Source organism: Zychaea mexicana, assembly GCF_025766255.1.
Source record: "Zychaea mexicana strain RSA 1403 chromosome Unknown BDB00scaffold_28, whole genome shotgun sequence".
Classification (NCBI taxonomy): domain Eukaryota; kingdom Fungi; phylum Mucoromycota; class Mucoromycetes; order Mucorales; family Lichtheimiaceae; genus Zychaea; species Zychaea mexicana.
Window position 1 is genome coordinate 136,488 of NW_026516691.1, and position 24,092 is coordinate 160,579.

At 42.8% G+C, this 24,092-nt stretch overlaps 10 protein-coding genes across 10 annotated transcripts; 4 read left to right on the forward strand and 6 right to left on the reverse strand.

Moving 5' to 3' along the window:
• Nucleotides 1-665: 665 nt before the first annotated feature.
• Nucleotides 666-3,800, forward strand: BDB00DRAFT_761978 (WD40-repeat-containing domain protein; the record flags this gene model as incomplete). The annotated part of the gene is made up of 9 exons (XM_053119306.1): nt 666-783; nt 873-954; nt 1,097-1,320; nt 1,997-2,144; nt 2,411-2,575; nt 2,679-2,790; nt 2,874-3,359; nt 3,459-3,591; nt 3,700-3,800. 9 exons carry the CDS (start codon nt 666-668, stop codon nt 3,798-3,800), a joined length of 1,569 nt encoding a protein of 522 aa, XP_052980610.1.
• A 738-nt stretch (nt 3,801-4,538) lies between these two features.
• BDB00DRAFT_312518 (uncharacterized protein) lies at nt 4,539-6,656 on the reverse strand. The gene is made up of 7 exons (XM_053116884.1): nt 6,474-6,656; nt 5,742-6,378; nt 5,393-5,633; nt 5,157-5,284; nt 5,012-5,090; nt 4,895-4,940; nt 4,539-4,784 (listed from the first exon to the last, which is right to left on the reverse strand). Exons 1-7 carry the CDS (start codon nt 6,547-6,549, stop codon nt 4,606-4,608), a joined length of 1,386 nt encoding a protein of 461 aa, XP_052980611.1. The 5' UTR covers nt 6,550-6,656; the 3' UTR covers nt 4,539-4,605.
• A 2,405-nt stretch (nt 6,657-9,061) lies between these two features.
• Nucleotides 9,062-10,069, reverse strand: BDB00DRAFT_762029 (WD40-repeat-containing domain protein; the record flags this gene model as incomplete). Its single annotated transcript, XM_053119310.1, has 4 exons — nt 9,062-9,405; nt 9,507-9,636; nt 9,712-9,813; nt 9,881-10,069. The coding sequence occupies 4 exons, from the start codon at nt 10,067-10,069 to the stop codon at nt 9,062-9,064; spliced, it is 765 nt and encodes a 254-aa protein (XP_052980612.1).
• A 315-nt stretch (nt 10,070-10,384) lies between these two features.
• Nucleotides 10,385-11,898, forward strand: BDB00DRAFT_312115 (Cleavage/polyadenylation specificity factor subunit 5). Its single transcript, XM_053116883.1, has 6 exons — nt 10,385-10,495; nt 10,580-10,590; nt 10,702-10,891; nt 10,970-11,135; nt 11,234-11,309; nt 11,390-11,898. The coding sequence occupies exons 1-6, from the start codon at nt 10,479-10,481 to the stop codon at nt 11,530-11,532; spliced, it is 603 nt and encodes a 200-aa protein (XP_052980613.1). The 5' UTR covers nt 10,385-10,478; the 3' UTR covers nt 11,533-11,898.
• On the reverse strand, nt 11,455-12,237 carry BDB00DRAFT_818816 (cytochrome c oxidase, subunit VIa). Its single transcript, XM_053123188.1, has 4 exons — nt 12,073-12,237; nt 11,900-11,948; nt 11,713-11,824; nt 11,455-11,644 (listed from the first exon to the last, which is right to left on the reverse strand). Exons 1-4 carry the CDS (start codon nt 12,185-12,187, stop codon nt 11,576-11,578), a joined length of 345 nt encoding a protein of 114 aa, XP_052980614.1. The 5' UTR covers nt 12,188-12,237; the 3' UTR covers nt 11,455-11,575.
• A 140-nt stretch (nt 12,238-12,377) lies between these two features.
• BDB00DRAFT_871438 (B18 subunit of NADH:ubiquinone oxidoreductase) lies at nt 12,378-12,787 on the forward strand (the record flags this gene model as incomplete). The annotated part of the gene is made up of 3 exons (XM_053126830.1): nt 12,378-12,387; nt 12,478-12,640; nt 12,751-12,787. 3 exons carry the CDS (start codon nt 12,378-12,380, stop codon nt 12,785-12,787), a joined length of 210 nt encoding a protein of 69 aa, XP_052980615.1.
• On the reverse strand, nt 12,751-19,200 carry BDB00DRAFT_974372 (uncharacterized protein). Its single transcript, XM_053129899.1, has 9 exons — nt 19,026-19,200; nt 18,864-18,947; nt 18,362-18,689; nt 18,091-18,268; nt 16,656-18,022; nt 16,241-16,562; nt 14,717-16,161; nt 14,469-14,646; nt 12,751-14,405 (listed from the first exon to the last, which is right to left on the reverse strand). The coding sequence occupies exons 1-9, from the start codon at nt 19,093-19,095 to the stop codon at nt 12,957-12,959; spliced, it is 5,421 nt and encodes a 1,806-aa protein (XP_052980616.1). The 5' UTR covers nt 19,096-19,200; the 3' UTR covers nt 12,751-12,956.
• Nucleotides 19,201-19,855: 655 nt separating this feature from the next.
• On the forward strand, nt 19,856-20,784 carry BDB00DRAFT_818824 (6,7-dimetjyl-8-ribityllumazine synthase). Its single transcript, XM_053123189.1, has 2 exons — nt 19,856-20,121; nt 20,250-20,784. The coding sequence occupies exons 1-2, from the start codon at nt 19,942-19,944 to the stop codon at nt 20,652-20,654; spliced, it is 585 nt and encodes a 194-aa protein (XP_052980617.1). The 5' UTR covers nt 19,856-19,941; the 3' UTR covers nt 20,655-20,784.
• Nucleotides 20,785-20,918: 134 nt separating this feature from the next.
• On the reverse strand, nt 20,919-21,854 carry BDB00DRAFT_938357 (P-loop containing nucleoside triphosphate hydrolase protein). The gene is made up of 3 exons (XM_053129280.1): nt 21,759-21,854; nt 21,437-21,655; nt 20,919-21,328 (listed from the first exon to the last, which is right to left on the reverse strand). Exons 1-3 carry the CDS (start codon nt 21,836-21,838, stop codon nt 20,938-20,940), a joined length of 690 nt encoding a protein of 229 aa, XP_052980618.1. The 5' UTR covers nt 21,839-21,854; the 3' UTR covers nt 20,919-20,937.
• A 708-nt stretch (nt 21,855-22,562) lies between these two features.
• BDB00DRAFT_762062 (P-loop containing nucleoside triphosphate hydrolase protein) lies at nt 22,563-23,330 on the reverse strand (the record flags this gene model as incomplete). Its single annotated transcript, XM_053119312.1, has 3 exons — nt 22,563-22,914; nt 22,975-23,193; nt 23,245-23,330. 3 exons carry the CDS (start codon nt 23,328-23,330, stop codon nt 22,563-22,565), a joined length of 657 nt encoding a protein of 218 aa, XP_052980619.1.
• Nucleotides 23,331-24,092: the final 762 nt, after the last annotated feature.

Below are 24,092 nucleotides of genomic sequence, written 5' to 3' on the forward strand. Positions count from 1 at the left end.
TTTAGTGCACGCGTTGCGTTCGAGTCGTAAGAGATTTTTGTTACGTACCACACCATCCACTTATAGCAAACCCCTCCTCTTCCCCTTGCACCTGCACTTGTACGATTTCCACCTTTCGCTTTTCTCGCTGTAGCAAAATGATAGAACACGCGTAAAACTGGAACCATGCGAGTGGTGCATTTTCTTTTTGGTTTACAGTCTGACAGTAGCACACTGGCACGTAATAGGCTATGTCTCATTGACTCTAACCATGCGCACATACGCGTCTTTAAAAGGAATAAAGCGAAAGAGGTTGAAGTACAAGAAAAGGAGAGGGAAAAAAACCGACAACTCGGCAAAAGGGTGGGTAAGGTTGTGTGTTGTGGGTGTAAACAGGCGGTGCAAATTATTTTCTTCCCTTCTTCTTTGCTTCTCTTTTACTTTTTTCCTTCTACCCCCAAGTCTAACCGTTCTGTGGCAACCAACTAACAATAGCAATACCCACAGCAACAGCAACAAACGCAGAGCGAACTCACCGATACCCGCTTCTAACAAAAGGTACCCACTTGTCAGATTGAACGACAAGCTTCTTTTTTTCGCGTTTTCTCGTCGATTGAGAAAAAAAGTAATCACTTTTTTTTAAATGGGCACATCATAGAACCATGTCTGTTTACAGTCATCGCGCTATGGTCCCTCCACAAAACCGCATCATTGAGATGCTAGATGCCATTCGAGTAGAGTTTGAAACACTAGCTCAAGAAGCATACGTATGCAAAACACAGCGGGATGACTTTGAGCACAAGAGTACGTAATAGATTGATGTCGTTCGTGTAGATGTGCATATACAGTCTCAATCACTGTTTTCGATGCTCACGCACACCCTTTGTCAACAGTGAATACCCAGATTCAAGAAATGAACAGCTTCCAGCAAAGTCTTCATGAATTAGAACGAACGCAACAAACGATGAGAGACCAGTAAGTATATCACAGTAAAGAGGACAAAAAGGGGGAAGCTAAATGATCTATTTTGAGTGCTGTATCTGTGTTTGACGCGTCGATAACAAGAACTGACTACTTTTATATCTTATACTTTGCTATTATTGCTATGCTTGATCAGCTATGAAGAGGAGCTGACAAGATTACGACAACAATTGGAACAAGCACAGGCGCGTGGAGGGGTTCCACCGCCTCAACAGGTCCCGCCGCATCGACAACCACCCCCACCACCGCAATCAGCACAGCCGCCATCTACACCGGCTGCACCTAGCCCACATCATCACCCATCACAACAGCAGCCTGCGCCTCCCAATATTGGCCCTGGCTCATCCAACTACTTTGGCGGTATCATGAACGCACAACAGCAACAACAACATCATAACGGCAGAGAGAGTGGCAGCAGTAGTGGTAATAACTCCAGTCAGCCGCCTCCACCTAGTCTGGGACCACCTCCTGCTCCACCTTCACATCATGAATCACATCAGCAACAACAACAGCAGCAGCAGCAGCAGCAATATCCAGGTTATCCACCATCACAACCACCGCCTGGACCGCCACCACCTACAAGCTCATCATCAGGCTACATGAATGGATCACCTAGTATGCCGCCACCGCCGCCAGGAAGCAATCATCCTGGAGGAGGACCACCACCACCACCACCACCACCGGGCATGTACGCAGGAAGGATGCCCACATCACCTGCACCTGGTCCTTATCCACGTCAAGAACATGGTAACATTGACAAGTCACATTAAAGAAAAGTTACAATAGGACATGAAGTCCTAAAGTAATAAAAGGGAGAAGAACATTCTAAGACTTATGACACCTCTGGGATACACGCTACTGATAGGCAACTACGGTTATCCTCCACGGGGTGGTGGCGCACCAGGCACGCCTACTTCACAACCATCGCCTGCATCACACCATCCACAAATTGAAAGTCCTGATAAACGCAAGCAGCAACAACAAGGTTTGGGTGTTATGCCGAGTCGATCATCCGGTAGTATATCCAAGATGGGAGGCGGCGGTCCACCCCCACCACAGCCTGGAGGACCACCACCACCGCCTCAACCAGGTATGCCAGGTAGCGGAGCTGGTCCATTCACTGAAATGGACCCCGAACAAGTCCCTTCGCATATGAAGATTGAAGGTCAAGATTGGTTTGCACTGTAAGTTATTCATTGCGGATGCATTTATAATGGGAGCAGCGGAAAACATATACGTGCATGATGTACATAACGGACAAACAAGCGAAAACAAGCAAATCAACAAACAAACATTTACACAAGCACACAAACAAAAACAAAAGCAAAAACTGTTTTTCGTGTCCCTCTCTCTCTCTCTCTCTCTCTCTCTCTCTCTCTCTCTCACCAAAGATAAACAATGCGTATATACTAACCTGACTCTTTACCTTTTCTTAATTTTAAAAAACAAGGTTCAGTCCCAAGGTTTCACGATATTTGAATGTGAATTTGGTGCATACACTCGACCACGCGAGCGTTGTTTGTTGCGTCAAATTTAGTGCCGATGGTCGATATTTAGCAGCTGGATGTAACCGGAAAACCTATATTTACGACGTCAAAACGGCTCAGCAGATATGGTAATGGTTTCACACATATACAAATACATATCCCTCCCTTCATTTCCACTTGTTGAGGATGTGATTCGGTGGCTGATTATCTATTACTACTACTATTATGCAGTGCTTTGCAAGATGATTCTGTACAGAAAGACGGGGACTTGTACATTCGCTCCGTGTGCTTTAGTCCAGATGGAATGTACCTTGCAACGGGTGCTGAAGATAAACAAATCAGAGTATGTCTTACATTTTTACACGAGACACCATCGACTAGAAAAGCTCACTGACACCTGCCTGCTCTTAATTACTTGCATTTTAGATTTGGGATATCGCTAACGGACGTATTCGCAGTCGATTACCTGGCCATGAACAAGACATTTACTCGCTTGATTTCAGCCGCGACGGACGCATTGTCGTATCTGGATCAGGTGACCGTACCGTCCGGATATGGAGTATGACTGAAGACCGATGTCTACACACGCTCCAAATCACTGATCTGGATCAAAAGGATCCTGGAGTCACCAGCGTGGCAGTTTCACCCGATGGCCGCTTGGTGGCAGCGGGAAGCTTGGACAAAATGGTGCGCGTATGGGATGTGAACACAGGTCAACCTTTGGAACGACTTGAAGGTCACAAGGATAGTGTATACTCGGTCGCATTCATGCCAGATGGTCGACACTTGGTCAGTGGTAGTTTGGACAAGACGTTGAAGCTTTGGGAACTGGGTACAAATGAAGGACGTGGCTACGGAATGGAACGAGATCGTAGTAAAGGACCGTGTAAAATGACATTTACGGGCCATAAGGTAAACAGTCCATTGTAACTTGACTCGCTCCATACATGTTTATAATTGAGGATTATGAAGAAATAACCTCACCTCCCCCTTACGTGCAATTTCATGCAGGACTTTGTATTGTCAGTCGCTTGTACGCCTGATGGCCGCTGGATTGTTTCTGGATCTAAGGATCGCGGTGTCCAATTTTGGGATCCACGGACTGGCCAGACTCAATTCATGCTTCAAGGTCACAAGAACTCAGGTTTGTATCGCCAATGATATTGTCAAACAATAACAACGGATTTTTGAGTTGCCATCCACAAATAGATGCTCATCGGCCCTGCACACTTGTTTTGTTTTGTTTTTTTAGTTATTTCTGTCGCTATCAGCCCAAGTACAGGTCGCCCGGTCTTTGCAACAGGTTCCGGAGATAACAGAGCGCGCATTTGGAGCTACGATCCGATCGCATAAAATATCTATTTCGCTTCTCTATTTTTTTTTATTATTATAATGCTTTCCTTATTCTGTCGCTTCTCCTTCTTTACCCGTGCGTTATAAATGATACACATCTGCACATCTGACAGTTTTAACCCTAAAGCCGCTTCTCGCTTTCCCTTTCCCTCTTTACCATCCTCTTCACTTAACACTCCTACATCTACGCACCACAGCACCACAGCACCCCAAAAAACAATTACCACTGCAGATTGTTTATCTTCAACCAAAAACAAAAACCAACGAAAAAGCAGCCACTAGGACAGCATCTGCGCAGATAAACAGACATTTACATCATTCTTTGCTTTTTTATCTTTTCCAGCGGCATCAGTATATACATTTGCCCAACCGAAAAACATGCAACATGATCGTAGAACCTTACTCTTTGAGTGTGGACATCCACTCTTGCAGTGTGCGATCTTGATATGTGTAATCTAATCCGACCGTCCCTTCTTCAATATGTTGTCTAGTTCATAGAGCGAGTTAATATCTAAAATGTAACAGCCATTTATCATCATCATCTTGAGGATGGTCTTCATTTTTTACCGTTCTTCTACTGCATCCATGACAGCCATGGTCTCCTTATCAGCTTGCTTGAGTGTATTAAGCTTGGACCTTAATAGGGCTTCTTGCTCTGCCACAAATTTGGATTGGTATTTGGTACTGTGCTCTATATTATTTAGTGGGTAAACAAAGTCGATCAGTATATAGCTATAATGTAAAGGCTGTATTTGCATATATCCCAACAATATCGACATCGTCAATCAGTTACTCATTCGATAAGCTACGTACTTTTTAGTGCTGCCACTGACTTTATAAGAGCATCCACTGCGTCTTCACGAGGTTTATGTTCACCAATATCGACATTGCTTTCTTCCAGATCCTGTTGCCATCGTGCTGCCAGGTTTTCCAGAGTCTCGCGTAATTCGGATTCTGGTGGTTCAGTGACAGCCAATGCGTTGACTAGAAATTTTTAGATAAAAACAGTACAATATTTCTCTTTGAGTGAATGGATCAATAGATGCATGTTTTCTTTCTATTCTAATAAAATAAATTGTAGGGGCCTTCATTACCTCGTATCAAGACTTCGCCTAGTTGATCAACAACACCTTGACGAGACTATATATAATTATGCACAGAAGATATTTAAGTATGAATTCTTTCATTCTCCATCGATCAGTAATTCTTACAGGTCGCAAATATGGATGAAAGCAGTCTTTGATTTGCTCCAATCGTGTGCTATCACCTTGAGTTGCAATGGCATCATTACTAACAGTACGACGTATATTAGTCAGTGAAGAGAATTTATAACCAAAATCTGGAGTATCATGTTACCTTCCATTAAACAGTGGTAGTTGGTGAAATAAGTCAATCTTACGACGAATACTGTTCTTGAGCTCTTTGCAGTTTCCATCCAATTGCTCCAGTAATGTTTTCCGACGTTCATTTTCTTCATTATCACACTTTGAGAAGGATGGGGAAAATATAGCAATTGATGAGAGACGAGATTTATGAGCGAAATTATATCAGTATGACACGAACCAAGCAAACTATCTGGGAGAAGAAATTACCTTTTCACGCTGCTCCTTTAATTGAAGCGCGCCTATCCGTACAAGTCCCATCATATGTGCTATTTGACGCTGCTTTTCTCCTACAGCATTGACTGTACTTTCTATATTAACTTGATTATTACTGGCAGTACAAGATATATGGGCATCCATTACTTTGGCCTGCAAAGCATTGGCTTGTTCTTGAGTCGCTTTTCGTTGTGCTGCTGCGCTCTGGCTTTCTGCTTCCGTTCGAATCCGTTTTCTAAATTTATTGTAGCCTGTTAGATATAACACTCACATCCCATACCATAGCAATCATTTATCATGGTAGTTTGCGCTCGTTTGTCATAAATATCTATGTATCACTTACAATAACGTCGTTTGAACGTTAAGATCGCGGTAAAGTTTGCGGATACGCGTCCGTAAATCTTGCTCTAATTGACCCACTCGTGCTTCCAAGACATCACACTCTTTTCTGACGCGTTGCGTTTCGTGTTTGCGCTGGGTCAAGTCGTTTTTTATGCGACCTTCTGTATCCTCATCGATGCTTTTTCGTTGCCGTAACGATGGTGATGATGATGCTATTTTATCGCTTGGTGGCTCGATTTTATTGACTATCTCTTTAACCAGGTCAAAAAAAGGTGTTGACGACGACGACGAAGACGCGCTTTTCTTAGACAGTGTCGATGCGAGCAGTTCAAAAATATCTCGAGCATCCGGTGGTTCTTGCTCATGTTTGAGGATCTGCTGGTATACCGCTTGGAATGACTCAAGTTTTTTTTCATTACTACTACTACTGCGTAGGTATTGATTTGACTGCTGTTGTCTGTCATTGTCGCTATCGCCGTTCATCCAAGACAAAGGTTGATCAGAAGAGGTAAACATTATGGAGTGATAGGCATGTTGACGTTGTGTGCGTCGATCGACTTGATTGTGGTATAGACGTAGGCATTGCGATCGTTTCCGCTTGTCGCGAATCTCTTGTTCTGTCTTCTTGATCTCGTGTCCTACACTCCACCAACAAACACACACACATACGATTAGAATCAAGGCTGATCCAGTGTCGCTAATAGGGAGGGGAATAAGAAATATTCATACACACCAAGTCGCTGTATCCGTAAGAGTGTCTCTTCGTTGCGTTCTTTACTGGCAGCATAAGCTGCTCGAGAGTGATCCATAGCGAGAGATTAATTTGGGTGGAAAGAGTTAGCTTGATTTTTTTATCTCCTGGCACCATCGGGCACCCTCCCTTTAATATTAAATTTCTTTCTAACTTGTATTTATGCTTTACCTGCTGTCAATTATTCGTTAATCATGATATACGTAACGTGTACGTTTTTCGGCTGGAGTATATATAAATACAAAGAATTAAAGATTGACGAACACTTCTGTAATTTTAAATTCATGAGTACTAACCTTTCAACTAACAATGTCAATGTGGCGAATTGATACGAACCCGCAAGCGCTAGTAACTTTCAGGGAAATAATAGGCTAGGTATATTATATAGAAATAAGCATTTTGCTCCTAAAAAATTACAGTATTGCGTATAAAATGCGCACCTTGTTGCATAAATGTGCGGTTGTGGTATGAAAAAAGAGTATGTTATATACTGTGAAAGTTTAAACCTGAGTAATCAGTATATTATAGTACATAGCATACAATAGCACGCAACTGGATGTATCGATGCACACCTACCATACTGGCAATATCGGCAACCTTTCAAAGATCGTCAACTAGGGACACACTGGAGCTGACGTATACTTGTTACTTGCAATGAGTAGTTATATAGCCTCGGATACAATCCGTGCCAAAATCAAGGGAAAGGGCTTTATTCTGTGTGGTGCCAACTTGGTCAATGATACTATTGACAGCAAATCATCCAAGGAAAAATCCACCATATAAGCTTCATACACTTGAAACCTCCTGGCTGGCTGCTACCTAAAAATTACCAACGTACGATTTAATATACCATAAGAGTCACTTGAACCTCAAATATAAATCTGGTCACAAAACTTATATTGAATCCACTCTGTAATCATAGACATACAACGGGGGTTCAGTTGAATGTGGAAACGAGGTAGCGGGATGTGTCACAGCCATGTCGTGTATTACATGTTTTGCTTTCTGGTAAACTTCAAAAGAAACAATGACTAAGGGACGTACACGTCTACTACGGTGACCAGTGCTCCACCCCTTCCTTTACACAACCTCCGCCTCGTGTTCTACACGTTACAACTTGCAGAGATCAATTATGACACGTACGACTTTCGGATGGTATATAGAAAAGCAAAAGTCATGATGATAACCTAACGTACAAACACACGCTTCACTCCTCGACACCGACATCATCAAGCCTGTTCGTAGCTGGTAAGACATAAGAGCATTATTTAACCCTTATTTACAACATCTGCCATTGAGTAACGACGACAACAACAGCAGGAGCAGCAAAATGCTGCCTTCTCAACCAAACGATTTGAGTTGATTGAGTTCGCAACACCCTTGCACGCTTGCATTGCAAAAACTCTTCTGACGCAGCGATTTTCACCACGTATATACCGTATGATTTAAACTTGGTTTGTAAATCATATTTCGAGCCACTGTCGTCGTTGCTTCGCATCCATGCCCGATCAAAGGATTTCTGCCGGTAGCTTGCGCACAAATATTTTCCACGTCGAACTGCCGTGAACTGTGGAGAAGATAATCCATCGATGTAGCTAGATTGCACCGTTGACTGAATGCCTGCTCCAACGAATGTGCTGCTCTAGTGTACTAGCCAGTAAATGGATAATGAGCTGTTCTCGTGAATACATTTGCCCTGATTGTTATCAATGTAAGAAATATTAACGGACCTATAGCCTAGCCTCATACCTTTTTCCAATTGCACAACGGAAGTGCTGGGCTTTTAGTATGACTATACGAAACGGTCAAGAAGATGGTGTGCTGACAACAATCCGGACATTCGCGCAGTGTCATGCAATATGTCTGGGTGCTAATTATCGTCGTGGTGCCATTATGTGGAAACCTATCTCGACCTCGTGCTCCACTCGCTTTTAACAAGTATGGTAATAAATGCAGTGAACTTTTTATTTCGGATGTATTATTGTACAGATAACTTAAGGGAACTAGTTCTCGGTTTTTCTCCAGTTTGCCCATTCCTCAAGCGTGGCATCATCAATGTAATCATATCGCCAGATAAATCCATCTTCGCCTGCACAGATGACTTGACTAAATTTTCAAAACAAACATACATGTTAAAAATTAAAGAATGTTATATACGCATCTAGTCACAGTCTTTCTTACCGGCAGTCACGGGTAAATACACAGCATCGTACAGACTTTGTTGATCGTCGGTGAGCAAGTTCGGTCACTAGTTTACCAGTATGGATGTTATAGATAAACACACATCCTTGACTATTGCCTACACAAATAAACGACTCGTCCAAACTGTTCCCTCGATATAAATCAGTCTCGTTATCGTGTATAATCATATACAATTGTTCTTTTCAATCTCCTTTTTTACCTAACGTCGAATCGTGAAAAGTTCTCGGTTGTCCGTATCCGAAATGATCGAATGCTCTTTTCAGTCTCTGTATTCCAATACTCCATACGGCCATTAATAGACTTTGTCAGTACGTTCCCATTTGCGAACCGTATACAATCTACATTATTTTCCATGATAGAAGTATGAATTAACGTGGACATGTACATATTAATATAACATACATGAACGTAGACATACCGATATAGTTATCACCGTGATACTTTTTAAACAGACGTGAGTCTTTCTTTGTGATTGTCAGTGTCTCGTTTTCGGGAACATCCTTTGGAATAATCCATTCCCGAAGCTCGCCACGTGCGCTACCGGATATAAACTTTTCACCCGTTTGATCAAAGCAAGTGACCGTTGCATCAGCTTCAAAGATGGCCAGGCACCGCTTAGCATCAACGTCCCATAATCGAGCTGTACCGTCTTTGGATGTTGACAAGATGTAGTTGTCGCTGGAAGGATGTGTTTGTAAATCATGAATCGTTTCTACAAAAATATCATACATGACCGTCGTTATGGATGATAATTTCAATAATATCAAAGGAGCAGCATACATTCTTCCTCCTCGTGAAGAGCTGAAAACGTACTGGTATGACCATGTAGGATGGCAATTTCTTTTGAATTCGCCAGGCTGACAATGTGTATCAATCCATCGGTACCAGCCAATGCAAGCCATGCGTCATTTTCTCGATAAAGCCAGCAAAACGTGTGTAGATCCTATATAGCCCCACACAGAATATATTTTAGCAACAAACGATTTGTTGTTTTTTTTCGCTGTCGTTGCATACTTACGCGTCGTACTGGATCTTCTTCTTTGTTTTGAAGCACAGACAAGTCAAAGTTTGACATAATATCCAAGTGATCACCACAGTGCTCGTTATCGTAAACGTTCAACTAAGTCCAAATCGTAAAAAAGAATTTAGTCAGACAATGTACTTTTCAAACTGTTGTTGTATTTTACCTGGCATCCGCCTATTGTAGCCAAGACATTACTCGTGTCGGTTTGTTCACGCTGAACTGATCCTCGTTTGTCAAACGTCTTTGTCACGTCGATACCCACAGGGGCAGAAAAGTTCTTATTGTTAAAGAAGAATGCAAGTTGATTGACGTCGGTGCCGTGGTTTTCTTTAATAATTCGACGTAATCGCATGTTGCTGAAAACACGTTCCTGACGCTCTTCGCGTGAAAGTGGTTTTTCTTCGGTTTTAGCCATCTTGTTGCTCGGTTCCTGTACTTGTTGTTCAAGTTCTCCGCCATCGCTTGCATCTGAAAGTCGTCTTTTCAATGGCAGTGTTGTTGATTCTGTTGTTGTTGTGCCAACCATTGCTATTGTTGCTTCTTCTGGCTGTGTGAGTGTGTTTGTGGTTGAGGGTCGCGTATTGTTGGAGAAAAAGAGAAAAGTAAAAAATGAAGAACCCGTGTTTCGCGCACCGCGACAAACGGAGAACAACGCGTGACGTACCAGCGAGCTGAAGTATTATACAGCACTCTTAAGCTCAGCAGTACGGCGACGCTCCTCTTTTTCGATATAGCATAAGCAACGCCTTTTCTTATAAAGAATGCCGCACGTAACATTGTGAGTAACTTTGTCGTTACAAAAAAGATACGCGCGATGGATGGTTTCTCGGGATCTTGTATACTGACATTTAAACATTTTTAGATATCCTTTAGGTAACTAGTACTAGTAGTAATATAGCTATATGACGGTGTAACGAAAAGGAGATCTGCATACCCCAAAAAGAAAAAGAAAAAAAGCTGATCCGATTATCAAAACGTGAACAGAAAACTATACATTTGGCGCGAAAGATGCACAACCGGAAGAAGACTCGTCGGTAGCGGCTCGCTTAAAACGACTAGAAAATGACTATGAAACGCACGGCATGCGACGGACGGTTGAAGCTGTCATGGTGGTTCATCAACATAACCATCCTCACGTTCTTATGCTTCAAATCGCTAATGCATTTTTCAAACTGTGAGAACCGAGCTCGTTTGCGTTTGAAAGTGCGTGTGTGTGTATTGGAAGGTAATATTAATGTATGTAAATAATTAGACCCGGCCACTACTTGCAACCAGGCGTAGACGAACGTGAAGGACTCAAGCAGATTTTAAACGAACGACTCGGCCCAGCAGATCCAAATGAATGGCCCAACGAACCACAGTGGGAAGTTGGTGAATGCTTAAGCACATGGTGGCGACCCAACTTTGAATCCTATATGGTGAGAATTCTATCATCTTACACTAGTAAAAAAAATGTTGCACAACACGCAGATGCACATAGACTCACACGCACACTCTCATTCTTTATTGTATCAAGTATCCTTATACTCCTGCCCATGTTACCAAGCCTAAAGAAAAGAAAATGTTGTACTTAGTGCACATGCCACCACACAGTAAGTTACATGCTAACAGTACCGGCAGTAGAGTTTTGACACATCCCACTCACTCACACCCACTCTGTCCTTTTTTAAAGAGGTGCTCACAGTACCCAAAAACATGAAGGTCCTGGCCATCCCATTGTTTGAATTATACGACAACGCCGCGCGTTACGGTGCGCAATTATCTGCGATTCCCCATTTACTGAGTCGATACGACTTTGAATACAAGCCAATGTAAATATGTCTTTAGCTTCTAATATAAAAAGGGCCTCTTTTGCTCTTTAGGCGTCTTCAGCAGAGTGGTTAACCTTGGGGTTAAAGAAGAGCGAATCCTTGCCCCAGAAGTAGTCCTAGTCATTTTATGTTTCTATGAGAACTCTTGTCGGTTTGTTTCCACGGTAGTCTATTTTTATAGTACCTTGACGCGCCAGTTCATGTATGGGTACTGCACCCATTCGTGCGGGTGCTCGGCCTGATGCTTTTCGTGGGCCTTCATAAGGTTGTACGCATTGATACCAGAGCCCAAAAGACTAACGAAACACCCCAGTTTGCATGAGCAACCTTCTTTTTCGCTAAAGAGGATAAAAGAGTTGAAAAGGACTTACGCAGGAATGCACACAAATAAGCTAATCTTCTTCCATGTTTCAGCCGCGTCTACATAGCAACACGTAAACATCATAACATCAGCCGATTTTTTTTATCTTCCACCCGCCCCACAAAACCAAAAAACAAAGAAGTAGCTTTCTTGTTAAAAGATAGAATATCATTATTATATTACCGCCAGCATGGTGCTTGACTGCGTCACGTTCAGCAGCAAACTGAGACTGGTAGCGAACACCAGAGCGCTTTGCAATCTGTGACAATTGCGAGTTGAAAAGTACACGAGAGGCCATGAGAAAATTAAAAAACAAGAGTTGGGAGAAGAAAGAGGATTAAAAGGAGGGCAAACCCGATCCAGCTGTCGGCGACTTAGCAGCGTGCAGGAATCGCTGGGGTTGAAATCCCAGAGTGACTACTGTTCCCAAAATTCAGAGCCTTGTGTGCAACAACACAGCGTTTTGCAACAAACGTACAGTAAACAAAATGACCGAAGGTATATAAAGTCAAGCAATAAAGAAGAAATTGCGTTTGCATGATGCCATTACACAATGCAAACTGAACTGCTGTTTCTCATTTGTATTAGTCGCATCTCAGTCCGCTATGGCCAAGTCGCGTGTTCCTCTTGAATACCGCGATTACTGTGCCAATCTGCTCATTAAGTTGAACAAGTGCCGTGGCGAGACTTTCTATTTGCCCTGGAAGTGCGAGAACGAGCGTCATGCATACGAAAAATGCCAATACGATGAGTACGTTTTCTTTTGGATATTTACTTTTGTACAATTAAAGAAATTGTAGGTTTTCATTGAAAGTAGAACTAGACTAACAGCGTCCTTTTTTTTTGGTTTGTTTATTTTAGCTTCAAGAAGCGTGTAGAGGCCAAGGCCGACGAATAAATCACAAAACCATCATCCACTACACTATTACACACCTACAGTCATCAACGCCACACAACCACAATAAACGAATAACACAAAAAAATTGTCTTTTTGTATTCCAACTGTACAATTATATATATTTCTTGTTTACGACTATACACACGTACACAGACACACACATTCAGATCTATATCAGCGTTGCCCCTGAGTGATCGGACACGGTGGAAGCCCGAGCAGGATTTGCACTGGTAGCAGAGTTGTTATCGGCAGCGAGATAATGCATCAACGATTCGAGATACACTTCGGCAAACGAGGACATGTAAAACTCGTGTTCGGAACAATGGCCACTGACAAAATTGTGCGCCAACTCATGACAAAATGTCATGAACCAGTAGATAAGCGCTTCTTTACGCTTTGCTTTGGATTGTGCTGAATCGTCCGTCTCGTGGAGCGCCACATAGTATCGTAGGTTCAAAAATAAGCTGCCGTTCACATTGAATGCAATTGTCGAGCCTTGTGTGTCATAAAATAAATGCAGGCTGCTTTCCTTGAGCTCAAAGACGGTTGCCAGTCCCTTGATAATGTCGACAAAACGGCTCATGGCACCGCTGTATTGTTGGTGCACGTCCTCTGCAACCACATCGCGGTATACATAAAAGGAGATTCCCTTGACACGGCCGGACGAAACAAGGTTTTGCTGTGGTTTGACATCGCAGTAGTAGTTGGATTCGGCGACTTGGTTGATTTGCGGGCGCGAGAACAGGTGTTGGTCAGTATAGGATTTGCATGAATGGATGGCTCGACGTAAATTCTGCTTGACATTGGATGTGTAGTTGGGAGTGATGGTTTCTTCTGCATCGGGTAACATAGGCTTTTTGACGGGTTGTTTTTCGGGTGTCTGCGGCTGTGGAAGTTCCTTCTCGATGGGCGATTTGGGAGGTGGTGGTGTGGGTGTGGATTGCCGTGAGCCTCTCCAAGACCAGATTCGATCCAGCAATCCTCCTGCCCCTCCTTGATCAGCGGGAACATTTTCCACGCCTTCAGAACGATGAGCGTTGTTGTTCTTGGCCTCTTGTGCTGCAACCTCTTTATCACTCTTGACCTCTGAATTGCGTGGGTAATCATTGTCATTCAAAAGCTTGTTGATGACATTCTCGGCGTGGTTCTCGCGTTCCTGTGCCAATAATTGCCGGACATAGCCTTCTTGACAATCGCCAAATACTTCGAGCACTTGTTTTGTGCACTGGTCAAGTTGTGCCGGGGTAAGTGTTGGATGAATGGGTGATGTTGATGGCGGTGAGTGTATTGGGCTGCTTCGCTCCATTGGAGGGGAAATCTTTTGTTTCTCAACGTTTTTCCGGATGTTTAAAATACGGTCCACTGGAACACCTTTTCGTCGAAGACTTGTGAGTGTTGCAGTCAAGTATCGTTCAACTACAATCGCATCGTTGAAGCGAACACGTGTAAATATTAAGGCGCATAACGCATTTGCGATATCGTAATAGTCTATCTCGCCCATGCTGGATATGTATATGGTGAAGCTGCTTTTATCGGTGCATGCAGTCGTCGGTTGTACATTGTGCTCGCCTGTATGTTTGAATTTTCGGTTGATTCTGAGCTCTTTTGCTTGGATCACCTTTGTAATAAAGATTAGTTTTACACATAAATCTTGTTTTTTCTTTTTAAAAAAGTTGCTTACCTTTAAGTTTCTCTTTACATATTTTTCGTCGTGACACAACTCTTTTTGTCGCTGCGGGTTATCGCTCATCATTTGGTAGATGATGATGGGTACACGTTCAAAAATGGCATCAGTAACGGCTTTAGATCGATTAGTGACGCCCATATTATAGCTATATGTATAGGTTTCTTTGATTTGTCTATCAATAAAAGCAAGAAGAATAGAGGTTAAGTCTTAGAGCCATTAGCACTAAAGAAGCATTTATTTACCTTGACAACCGATCGCTTCCCAAATGCGCATAGAACTCTTCGAGCAAAGGCTCCATGGGTGCTGATAGGGGTGAAAATATTTGCTGTGCCATGGTATCGTCAATGATGAAAATATCGCTTGCTTGAGCCAGTCGATATTGAACGAATTCATCTTGTTCCTTTTGGTCATCATCGTTGTTGTTGTTGTTGTTGTCAGTTATACCATTTGTTGCGGCAGGTACTGTAAGTTGCTGCTGATCTGATCCTGGGCCGGATCCCATTTGACTCCGTTTGATACCAACGAGGAAAGGAGTATTTTTCATATCTTGCAATAACCGTCTATTGCTTTTGAGATGATAATACTGGCCCGCTATTTGTCTCAATACAGCCAAATAACGCTCGCCGCCACCACTGAGGTTCCAGAAGCGGGACGGATCCTTGACAAGCATGGATGCCAATTCCATGGTAGTGGGCTCGTCCTTGACACCGCATGAGCGTAGGAATGAATTGGCAAGTTGGCCAAAATCCACATATAAAAATAACTCTTTGTGGAAAGTCGCCTCTCCTGATTCAAAGTAGCACTGAGCAGGTTCTATCAAAACGGTATCGCCTTGATGGGATTTGACGGGAATAAACTTAACGTCACGCAGCTTGGGCCATTGCTCATAGCCGATATCACCCATACGACTTGCCATGTATTCAAATATCCGCTTGGCTTGAGTAACGTCCTTGGTGACTTTCTGTAGAAAGGCATCCACGAGTCGCTTAGCGTCTGGGTTTTCTCGGATCCCCAATTTGTCTCGGACGCAGACAAGGTCCCGGTGCAGCGCATGGAATCCAAGCACTTGAACGTCTGGGTTGGTAAAACAGTCTCTCGGCATTGAGTACGTTTTACCATCCGAGCATGGTAAGAACGTCATATCAATTTGTGATGGATGATACGAATCTTCGTATTGTTTGTGGTTGTCTATGAAATAGTGTAGTGCCCGCATCTGCAGCTGCCGGTTGTTGGTTTCAGGCGATGCAAGTGTCAGGATGGTCGATACAGATGGTGAAGAAAGCAAGCCAAGCTTTTCCATGAATCGTGCTTCGTCACTGCCGGAGCGCCAGCCACCGCTATTGCCACGGCTACCATTTTGCTGTTTCCAATCAATTAATGGCAAATTCAAGCTCCTGAGGTTCTCTGTAGGCATATAGAGATCCTTGGCCTTGTATCGACGGTAAATTTGTTTCTGGCGCTTTTCGATCACAGGTTTGCCTTCTGCGTCAACTGCTCCAGTCTTACGTTCGACAGTCTTCGTCTTGGGCTCTTCGCCTTCTTTTGTAAAGATGGGTGTCTCGCGTAATCGAACCACTTCGGTCTGACTCAGCGTACTTTGAACACTTGTAAGATATTTCACCAGATCGACATGAGACCAGCTACCATCCGAGATTAGTCGGTCAAACACCAACTGTAGTTCTACGTGCTTTTTTTGTCACGGGAAACGATAGTATTGATGAGCAACTTCTTAATGTATAAGAGAAGATAGTTTTTAATCTCTCTACCTTTCGAACACCCAGTGCTGCAAGGAAAACATCGCTGATCGTATGCTTGGTATTTTCAAAACGGACAATTGGTAGGTCATCAAAAAGTTTGACAGTCTCAAAGTACGACTCGTGAGGTAGTTTCATACCATTTCTTGTAGGTACACACTTTTTGCCTTGCAATATCTTGCAGATTTCGGCTTGACCTTTTGTAGAAGTATGACTGTATCCTCGAGAGACAACGAGCAGTGTACGTTCAGCAAACGTGGCAGATACTTCAAGCTCCTTGGCATTATCAACGATATAGCGAACCCACTCAACCATAGATAGCTCACACCAATCTCTAACAGAGTATTAACAATAGCAACATCTTCTCAGCTTTCTTGATCCATAGCAAATCGTCCCACCATACAAATCAAAAACAGTAGCAACTTACCCAAAGCAAGTCGCAAGATCTGCGCTATAAAGCGACTTGCTCACAGAGAAAGGCAGCACGGATTCAGGTACAGGCATATCAAGAGGAATCCTTTTTGGATTGATCCACCATTTGATGGTAGACAATGCCACCAACCGATCATTATTGTCTGTAGACAAAATAGCAGCATCCAGGAACCGCTTCCGTGCTTGAAGTATGTCTGCTCCAGCAATCCGTGCGTTTTTGTTTTGATCGATCCACCATTTCATGCACGCCGTCATTTCGCTCGTGTTCAAAGGCCGAGCTTCCAATTCCTTGAGGACATCATTCATATCCAGCGTACGTAGAATACCAAACGATTTCAGCTTTTCTACACTATCTTTGCAGGTTTGAAGCATCACGGGCGTAATCGTGGGAATCGTTTTTATAAAGTCATTCAAAAGCTGAGGCGAATTGAAAACAGGTTCTGGCAGGATGCGTGTCTGGGTAGCAGCCTGCACACCGTGTGATGTCATGACCATAGCAGGAGTTTTGCTTGATTTGAAGAATTGTTCTTCTTGCACACTACCGACAAGCGGACTGGGCGTTGAGTTTTGAAATGTAAATGATGCTAATGCATGCGCTGCTTGTCTTTCCAACATGACTTTGGCGTCGTCTGCGGTAGTTGCAGCAGAAGACTTATCCACAACATCATTATAACCGACGAGTTCTCGATACAGCCGATGGATTTGCTCCATCTCGCTGTTGTAGACGATGCGACACAATAGGCCGCCGACCGCCAATAATTCAGTATTCCAAATGCGCAGATATCGTTCGGCAAAATCAATGCTTTCGCGTTCGACACTGGGAATGAATCGAGCAGCCATGTGTGAGCAGCAACCGGTCGTTTGATGTGTTGGAAATCCAATAAAGACACGACCTTGGTTAGGGAAGGGTATCAGGTCTTTAAATATGGCACTATTGTTTTCCGACGCATCCAATTCCTCGCGTCCGGTATACACTAGCTGGAAATTGGTCTGTTTGGGTGGTTTTTTCTTTGTTGATCGTTCCATTTCTCGTTCAAAGTTACGTGGTACGCTGACGTCGAGTGATGCTGTCACAACGCGTAGAAATATGTTGGCTTTTTCCATCGGAAGTCCCGAGGACGAATCAACAGGTCGTTTGTTGTAAATGAGTGAAAGCATGCTGGGTGGTGCGTATTTCTCTGTGCTCAGCTGGATTTTGCGCATACTAGCCCCGGTGATGGTGAACATACGTTGCGGTGATGAGGTGTGTACTTTTCGTGCGTCGACTGTCATCGTTTCTGGCTCGCCCATGCCCTTGTTGATGGAAAATATCACGTGCTGGTCGAACTTAACTGTAATTTTTCGCAGGTTGGCAGTAAATCCCTGGATAGGAAATGCAAGTGTTATTTATCACATAGTTTTATGAATAAGACCACACCTTGTTTTCTTACCATGCTCGTAGATAAGAACTTGGCAAAATCATCCAAGTTTGGTAACTCCATAGGCTCCCTTAAATCCATCAAAAATGAAGTCCAAGAATCCCGATTCTCTTCTGGCACATCAGCTCGTTTGGCAAAGAGCTGATCGCCTTTAAAATAGAATGCCATGCATTGTGATCCAGAGAACACACTATTACCAGAAAGTGATTCTTTCCGTTTAATCACATATGGAACCTATCCACCAAAGAATCGTTGACAGTAATAGTATGATTAAACAACTTACAATGGATTTTCACATACGGAAAACAACGAGTAAAACCCGACACCAAAGGCACCAATCTTTTGCTCATCTGTATACAATTTTGTAAGTTTAGAAAAATATATAGTACGTACGAACACACATCTCACTTGATCAAAATAGTTTCTTTGTAGCCAACTATTACCAGGATTTCCTTCAGCTATTCGTTTCAAACGAGACCAATCTTCAGGGCGGAACGGTATACCGTTATTCTTAAAAGTGATCTTATTCATTTTAGCGGACAGGTTGGGTTTGGTTGGATCGCTCTGACCGGTATGAAACTGAATCTCGACGGTTGTAGAAGTTGCGTCGTCTAATTGATCCCAGCACATACAAAGGGTATTAACTCATTACGTTTCTCACTCTCTCTCTCTCTCTCTCTCTCTCTCTCTCTGTGTGTGTGTGTGTGTGTTTTTTTCTCTTTGCTGGTCTGCCAAGCTCTTTCAAGTACCACAGTTGACTCTCAAAGAAGACGGAACGGGCTTACCTGCATTCTGCATAAGTTCTCGATAGAGTACATATTCCGCGGAATAGCGGGCCAAGATCTTGTCGATAAGATGTCGTTGATTCACTATTTTTATCAATTGTAAGAGTCAGTCCCAAGGAAAATTGTATTATGCATTACGGAAATGCTTTGAATTTACAATACCCTCTACTTTTTCCTCGGTTCCTTCTCCACCCATCATATTGGAGCGTACAAGCTCCAAACGACTTTGCATTGTGTTGTTGTTGGTGCTGGTATAAGGTAAGGAAATGTTCAGGAAATTTAGAGTGAGGGTGGAGGAGGGGGGTGAGGTGGCGGAACGTTAAGAAAGAGAGAAAGCCCAAGCGCAGCTCAATGCTTTGTCTCGATTCAGATACTTCTGTTGGATCTGCTGACCTCCTTTTTTTGGCTCAGGTACAGGTAAATCCGGTTTATAGAACTTTGTATCCCACATATTTTATGCAGTGACAACATACATTTCCTTCTTACTCTGGGTAGTATAGCTTGTGCCGACTATTGCTGGTTGAGAAACAGTAAAAGCCTGCTACATACCTGTACTACTATTCACACATCGATTATCTATTGTTTGAGCAATTGACTATACACAATTACAAAGTCTGGACAATTAGATTCAATAGAGCTTCTATACGGATACGACCACGTTTTTGATGTTTAATTGACCAGCCGTGATAAGTCACAGCGGCTTTTTCGCATTGATGTGTTCGGTTGGCGTTGAAACTATCTTTGAGCGCATGCGCTGTGTTTTCAATCCAGGCAACTTTTTGTAGCCCGTAGATATTATAATGAAGGGCAATGGTTTAGCTCTTCTATACTGGAAGTCCAAAATCTACTTTGCTCCTATGCTAACAGTATCTTCTACTGCTACATATTTAAGAGAAAGGGTTAAGCTTTTCTTCGTGGTTCTAATATCTCCGTGAAATCTACACGCAGTGTTAAAAAAGATGTCAGTCGGACTGGGGAAGTATTAGCCGATGACTGATCGTGTAGTAACGCTGAATAATTATATTTCACACTTGCTCTTTTATATTTACTCTTTCCCTTCCTGTTGCTTTGAAAAACAATGAGTGAAAAGACTTTTGAAAAAGGTGTCTCTGATCCTACCCAGAAACTCGATGGCTCCGGCCTTCGCATCTGCATCGTCCATACGCGATGGAACTATGCTCTCGTCGACAACATGTACAAGAGCGTATATGAAACCTTGATCAACAAGTACGGTGTGTTGGCAGAAAACATTTTCACTGTGAGTAGTAGAACGGAATGGTCAACAAAAGCTTTTGCAACAAGACTATGTGGAAATGGATTGGGGAGAAAAAGGGTGACACTTCGTACACAACATAGAGGAGGCTAATGTGCAAACCAATTCCCTAGGATACCGTGTCCGGATCGTATGAATTGCCCATGGCTGCCAAGCAACTGATTGACGCGTCCAAGTCTCAAGCTTCTGCCACTGCTAGCGATTTGCTTGGATCCCCTTCGCCTGCCAATAAGGAGGGCAAGTCTAGCAAGAAGACGGGGCCTTTTGATGCAGTGATCTGTCTCGGTATTGTTATCAAGGGTGGCACTGCTCACTTTGAATACATTTGCGATGCTGTCACTCACGGTATTATGCGCGTTCAATTGGATACCGGCGTCCCCGTCATCTTTGGTGTTTTGACTTGCTACAACGATGAGCAGGCCATTGCCCGCTCTAGCACAGAGGAAGGTTTCCATCATTCGGAAGAGTGGGCCGCTGCTGCTGTTGAATCAGCTCTTCGTACCAACCGCAAGCTGTAAGAAACGAACAAAAACGAAAACATCAGGGAAGCATTACCTCTCCCTATATATATAAGCATATGTATATATATAAATATATATCATTGTTACGTACTAAGATAGTAAATATATTGGCTCTATTGAACTTGAATGGTACGTTGTTGGGAATTTGTTTGTTGGTGTTCACTTGTCGTCGTTGTGGGTATGTTCATCAAAGCACTGCCTTAACGTCTTCATCATTACTACTACGAGCAGCTGCAGGTAGCCGCGAAAAAAAAAAGGTCGGTTTGAATGATGCAAACATTTATTCAGCTATGGCACTGGATAAAACAGCTGTACAGGCTAGTGGCTGGTACAGCTCCTTGTCGACCTTTGCCATCTTTGCGTGCACGTCCGCCGTTGTGTTTACGTGTGGATATGCTACAACCGGCTTCGGTTTATCCAAAAATCTGCAAAGGCGGGTCCACCCTTCCCCCAGTTCCATCACTAGTAAACGCTCTGGAGCCACAAACGTCTTTACCCATTCGTTATGCTGGATAAATTTTTGCTTGATAGCTTCCTCATCCTCAAACATTCCTGGAATATCGCGTGCGCCGTCTAAAACGACACGCCGGGACACACGGGATTTAGGTCTATCTAAGAGGTGCTTTGGCCTTTCACGCTTCCGGAATATCGTGTTTGCCATGGATCGATACCTAAATTGATGTTAGTTTTGAAAGGGTGGTTTTCTGCTGAGCAAGTAACGACATAATGTGGCAAGAGTTCGTAGCTACGTAAAGACATTATAAGATAGATATATATACCAGCTATTAGGATCGCGTACAGTCAATATCACTTTAGCATCTGGATATTTCAGCATTAATGGTTCCAGCAAAACACACGTTGGCCAATCCAAAGCAGCATCAAAGTCTTCGTACATATAGTCGAAGTCCGCTTCTTCTTCGGGGTGCTCGTACGCCTCGATGAACATATCTGCACGTCCACCTTCATCGTTGAAGGTCTTCCTATGATGTGTCTTGTACCTATTGATGCGTGTGAAAAAAAAAGGTGCTTTTGTTCAATAGGTCAACTTAATCATGTTTTATGGCATGTCCTAATAAATACATAGTAGAAAAAGATATTCACCCTAGCATATCTAATGCTACACGCAAACTATCGGTACCCGTTCTGCCATAACCTGCACCGATTATCTTGAGCGGAGCCATTTATTACAGGTATTCGTAAAAGTTGTCATATACAGAAAAAGGATTCTGAGCTTTTATATGCATTTAGCCCAATGCACCGCCATACGCCACGGGGTACCCACACATGCATATATGCCGCCAACACTACGCCATCAACAGCTATGCTGCAGGTTCCTAATTCGTAGCAGATCGGCTGACTGAACTTTCTCTTTACTTGCGTAAACATATTAGCGTATGGTTGCATTTTATGTTTATTGATGTTTAAGTTGTACCTATCAGATGACCAGCTTTCCGTTAAGCAAGCTCATACGCTCTACTGTGTATTAGACTTTGGAATTATACGATATCTGAAGGATTTGTTGAGCCGATTTTAAAGCATAAGGCCACGTGTTTCTTATTGCGGATTTATTTCCATTTTCTCAGGTCAAATATTACTTGAGAGGTAGTAAAGTAATCGTCGTACATTCCTCATGCTTTTGATGTATGACTAAATTATGTTGTCTTACAGCTTTTATCTGGAATAACCATTATACATGCAAACATACAGTAGTTCTTGCTTTATATTATACAAGATATTCTTACACTGGTAAAATTATTTCAGTCGATAAGCCTTAGGTTTCGATAGGATGAAATGATCTTTGAGCTACAATAATGATGAGCGGCCTATCACTGTTTGACAGTATTCACTATCAATATACTTCCATTTCAACGACAATTACAAAGCGACTTCAACCAGTAAATAAAGTTAAGGAAAAGTCAGCTCGGGAAACCTTTTGCGCATATCCGATGTTTTGTTTACATTGGGGTAGTCTACATTCGACGGCACAGGCACGTCCAAAAAATCGCAGAGTCGATCCCATCCTTCACCGAGTTGCATGACTAGCAGACGCTCTTTGGGGACGATACGCTTGACACGCTCGTTGTGCTTTACAAACTTGGCTTTCAATGCAACTTCATCGTTGAACAGGTCAGGGTTATCGAATGCACCATCCAGGATGATTTTCCCAACCATGTTGACTTTGGGTTTATTTTGCCTGCTTGGATCACGGCGTGAGGCATTGTGTATGAGGAAAATAGTGTTTCTCATTGACTGGTACCTAATGTACGTACATTAGTTGATTTACTCTTATAAAAATGACGGATATTATGTAACGTACCAGCTATTAGGATCCCGTACCGTCAAGATCACTTTGGCGTCGGGATATTTTTGCATCAATGGCTCAAGAAAGGAGCATGTAGGCCAATCTACAGCCGCATCAAATCCGTCGTATATAAAATCCCAATGAACAGCTTTCTCTGGATCCTCGTAGGCTTCAGTAAACATCTCTGTACGCCCGCCCTCTTCATTGTATGATTTCATGTGATGGGTTGTGTAGCTTAAGAATACAGCAAAAGAGGTTGATACTTGGATTCTTTTTATGCAGAACTGTACTAAGAAACGTACCCGAGTATATTGAGCGCAGTGCGTGCCTGTTCTTCCATATCCTGCTCCAATAATTTTCAAGGGTGCCATGTGTCTAGTAAGGTCTATCAGCGTCGACTTGGTTCAGTTATGCTTTATATAGAAAAATATGCGCGCTATATCGGCCTTTTTTCAGAAAAGGTCGCATCGGCAGCACGGTCGCGCCTTTGTGCTACGCATGATCTTGATAGCTACTGCAAGTGGTATATGCTTATATTTCCAAAAAGAACCTGTTTCTATTAAGCGTAAATCAGATATAATGTCGATGTCAATATCACACTTTTGTGAATTGACAGCCTTTTGCTGCTTGGACCACCAAGAGCTTGTGTATCGAAGCACATTGTGTATACTGCTCACTATAATAATCTAGCTTGCCGGGTTATCGTCGCACATTCGTCAAATGGCTCACAGTATCTTACGAAGAACGACTACAATCTACGCTCCTGTTTTTAAAAGCAGTTTCCTAAAGTCAGTAGCAGGACCATCTCACATCATCTTATACTACAATAATGTACACAATATATTCCTCTGCATTCCTTTACTATTCGACCGGTGCTATTGAATTTTGCAAAGCGACTGTCATGAACATACCTCAAACTGCATACTATGATCATCCCTCAAACTTGATGACTGTATAATTACATAATACATTTCCCAACGTTGATATCGACAAACATCACCATCCGACTTTTCAACCTCAATGGTAATTTCTCCGTTTACTCGCTTTATTGAAGTCCCATAGCAACATATACCATATTCTTTGCATAACAAAACGACAACCAGTTACCTTGTAACTTGCTATTTCGTCATCAT

Coding starts and splice junctions, on each gene's coding strand:
- BDB00DRAFT_312518 (XM_053116884.1), bottom strand. CDS start 6,549: ATGGATCACTCTCGAGCAGCTTATGCTGCCAGTAAAGAACGCAACGAA. Junction 5,285..5,392: donor TAAAGGAGCAGCGTGAAAAG/GTAATTTCTTCT, acceptor TCCTTCTCAAAG/TGTGATAATGAAGAAAATGA. Junction 4,941..5,011: donor TTCATCCATATTTGCGACCT/GTAAGAATTACT, acceptor AATTATATATAG/TCTCGTCAAGGTGTTGTTGA.
- BDB00DRAFT_312115 (XM_053116883.1), top strand. Junction 11,136..11,233: donor CCAACTTTGAATCCTATATG/GTGAGAATTCTA, acceptor TATTGTATCAAG/TATCCTTATACTCCTGCCCA. Junction 11,310..11,389: donor AGTGCACATGCCACCACACA/GTAAGTTACATG, acceptor CCTTTTTTAAAG/AGGTGCTCACAGTACCCAAA.
- BDB00DRAFT_818816 (XM_053123188.1), bottom strand. CDS start 12,187: ATGGCCTCTCGTGTACTTTTCAACTCGCAATTGTCACAGATTGCAAAG. Junction 11,949..12,072: donor AGTCAAGCACCATGCTGGCG/GTAATATAATAA, acceptor GTTGCTATGTAG/ACGCGGCTGAAACATGGAAG. Junction 11,645..11,712: donor ACATGAACTGGCGCGTCAAG/GTACTATAAAAA, acceptor TAAAATGACTAG/GACTACTTCTGGGGCAAGGA.
- BDB00DRAFT_974372 (XM_053129899.1), bottom strand. CDS start 19,095: ATGCAAAGTCGTTTGGAGCTTGTACGCTCCAATATGATGGGTGGAGAA. Junction 18,690..18,863: donor AGAACTTATGCAGAATGCAG/GTAAGCCCGTTC, acceptor GGGATCAATTAG/ACGACGCAACTTCTACAACC. Junction 16,563..16,655: donor GATCTTGCGACTTGCTTTGG/GTAAGTTGCTAC, acceptor ATACTCTGTTAG/AGATTGGTGTGAGCTATCTA.
- BDB00DRAFT_818824 (XM_053123189.1), top strand. CDS start 19,942: ATGAGTGAAAAGACTTTTGAAAAAGGTGTCTCTGATCCTACCCAGAAA. Junction 20,122..20,249: donor TGGCAGAAAACATTTTCACT/GTGAGTAGTAGA, acceptor CCAATTCCCTAG/GATACCGTGTCCGGATCGTA.
- BDB00DRAFT_938357 (XM_053129280.1), bottom strand. CDS start 21,838: ATGGCTCCGCTCAAGATAATCGGTGCAGGTTATGGCAGAACGGGTACC. Junction 21,656..21,758: donor GTAGCATTAGATATGCTAGG/GTGAATATCTTT, acceptor ACGCATCAATAG/GTACAAGACACATCATAGGA. Junction 21,329..21,436: donor GTACGCGATCCTAATAGCTG/GTATATATATCT, acceptor ACATCAATTTAG/GTATCGATCCATGGCAAACA.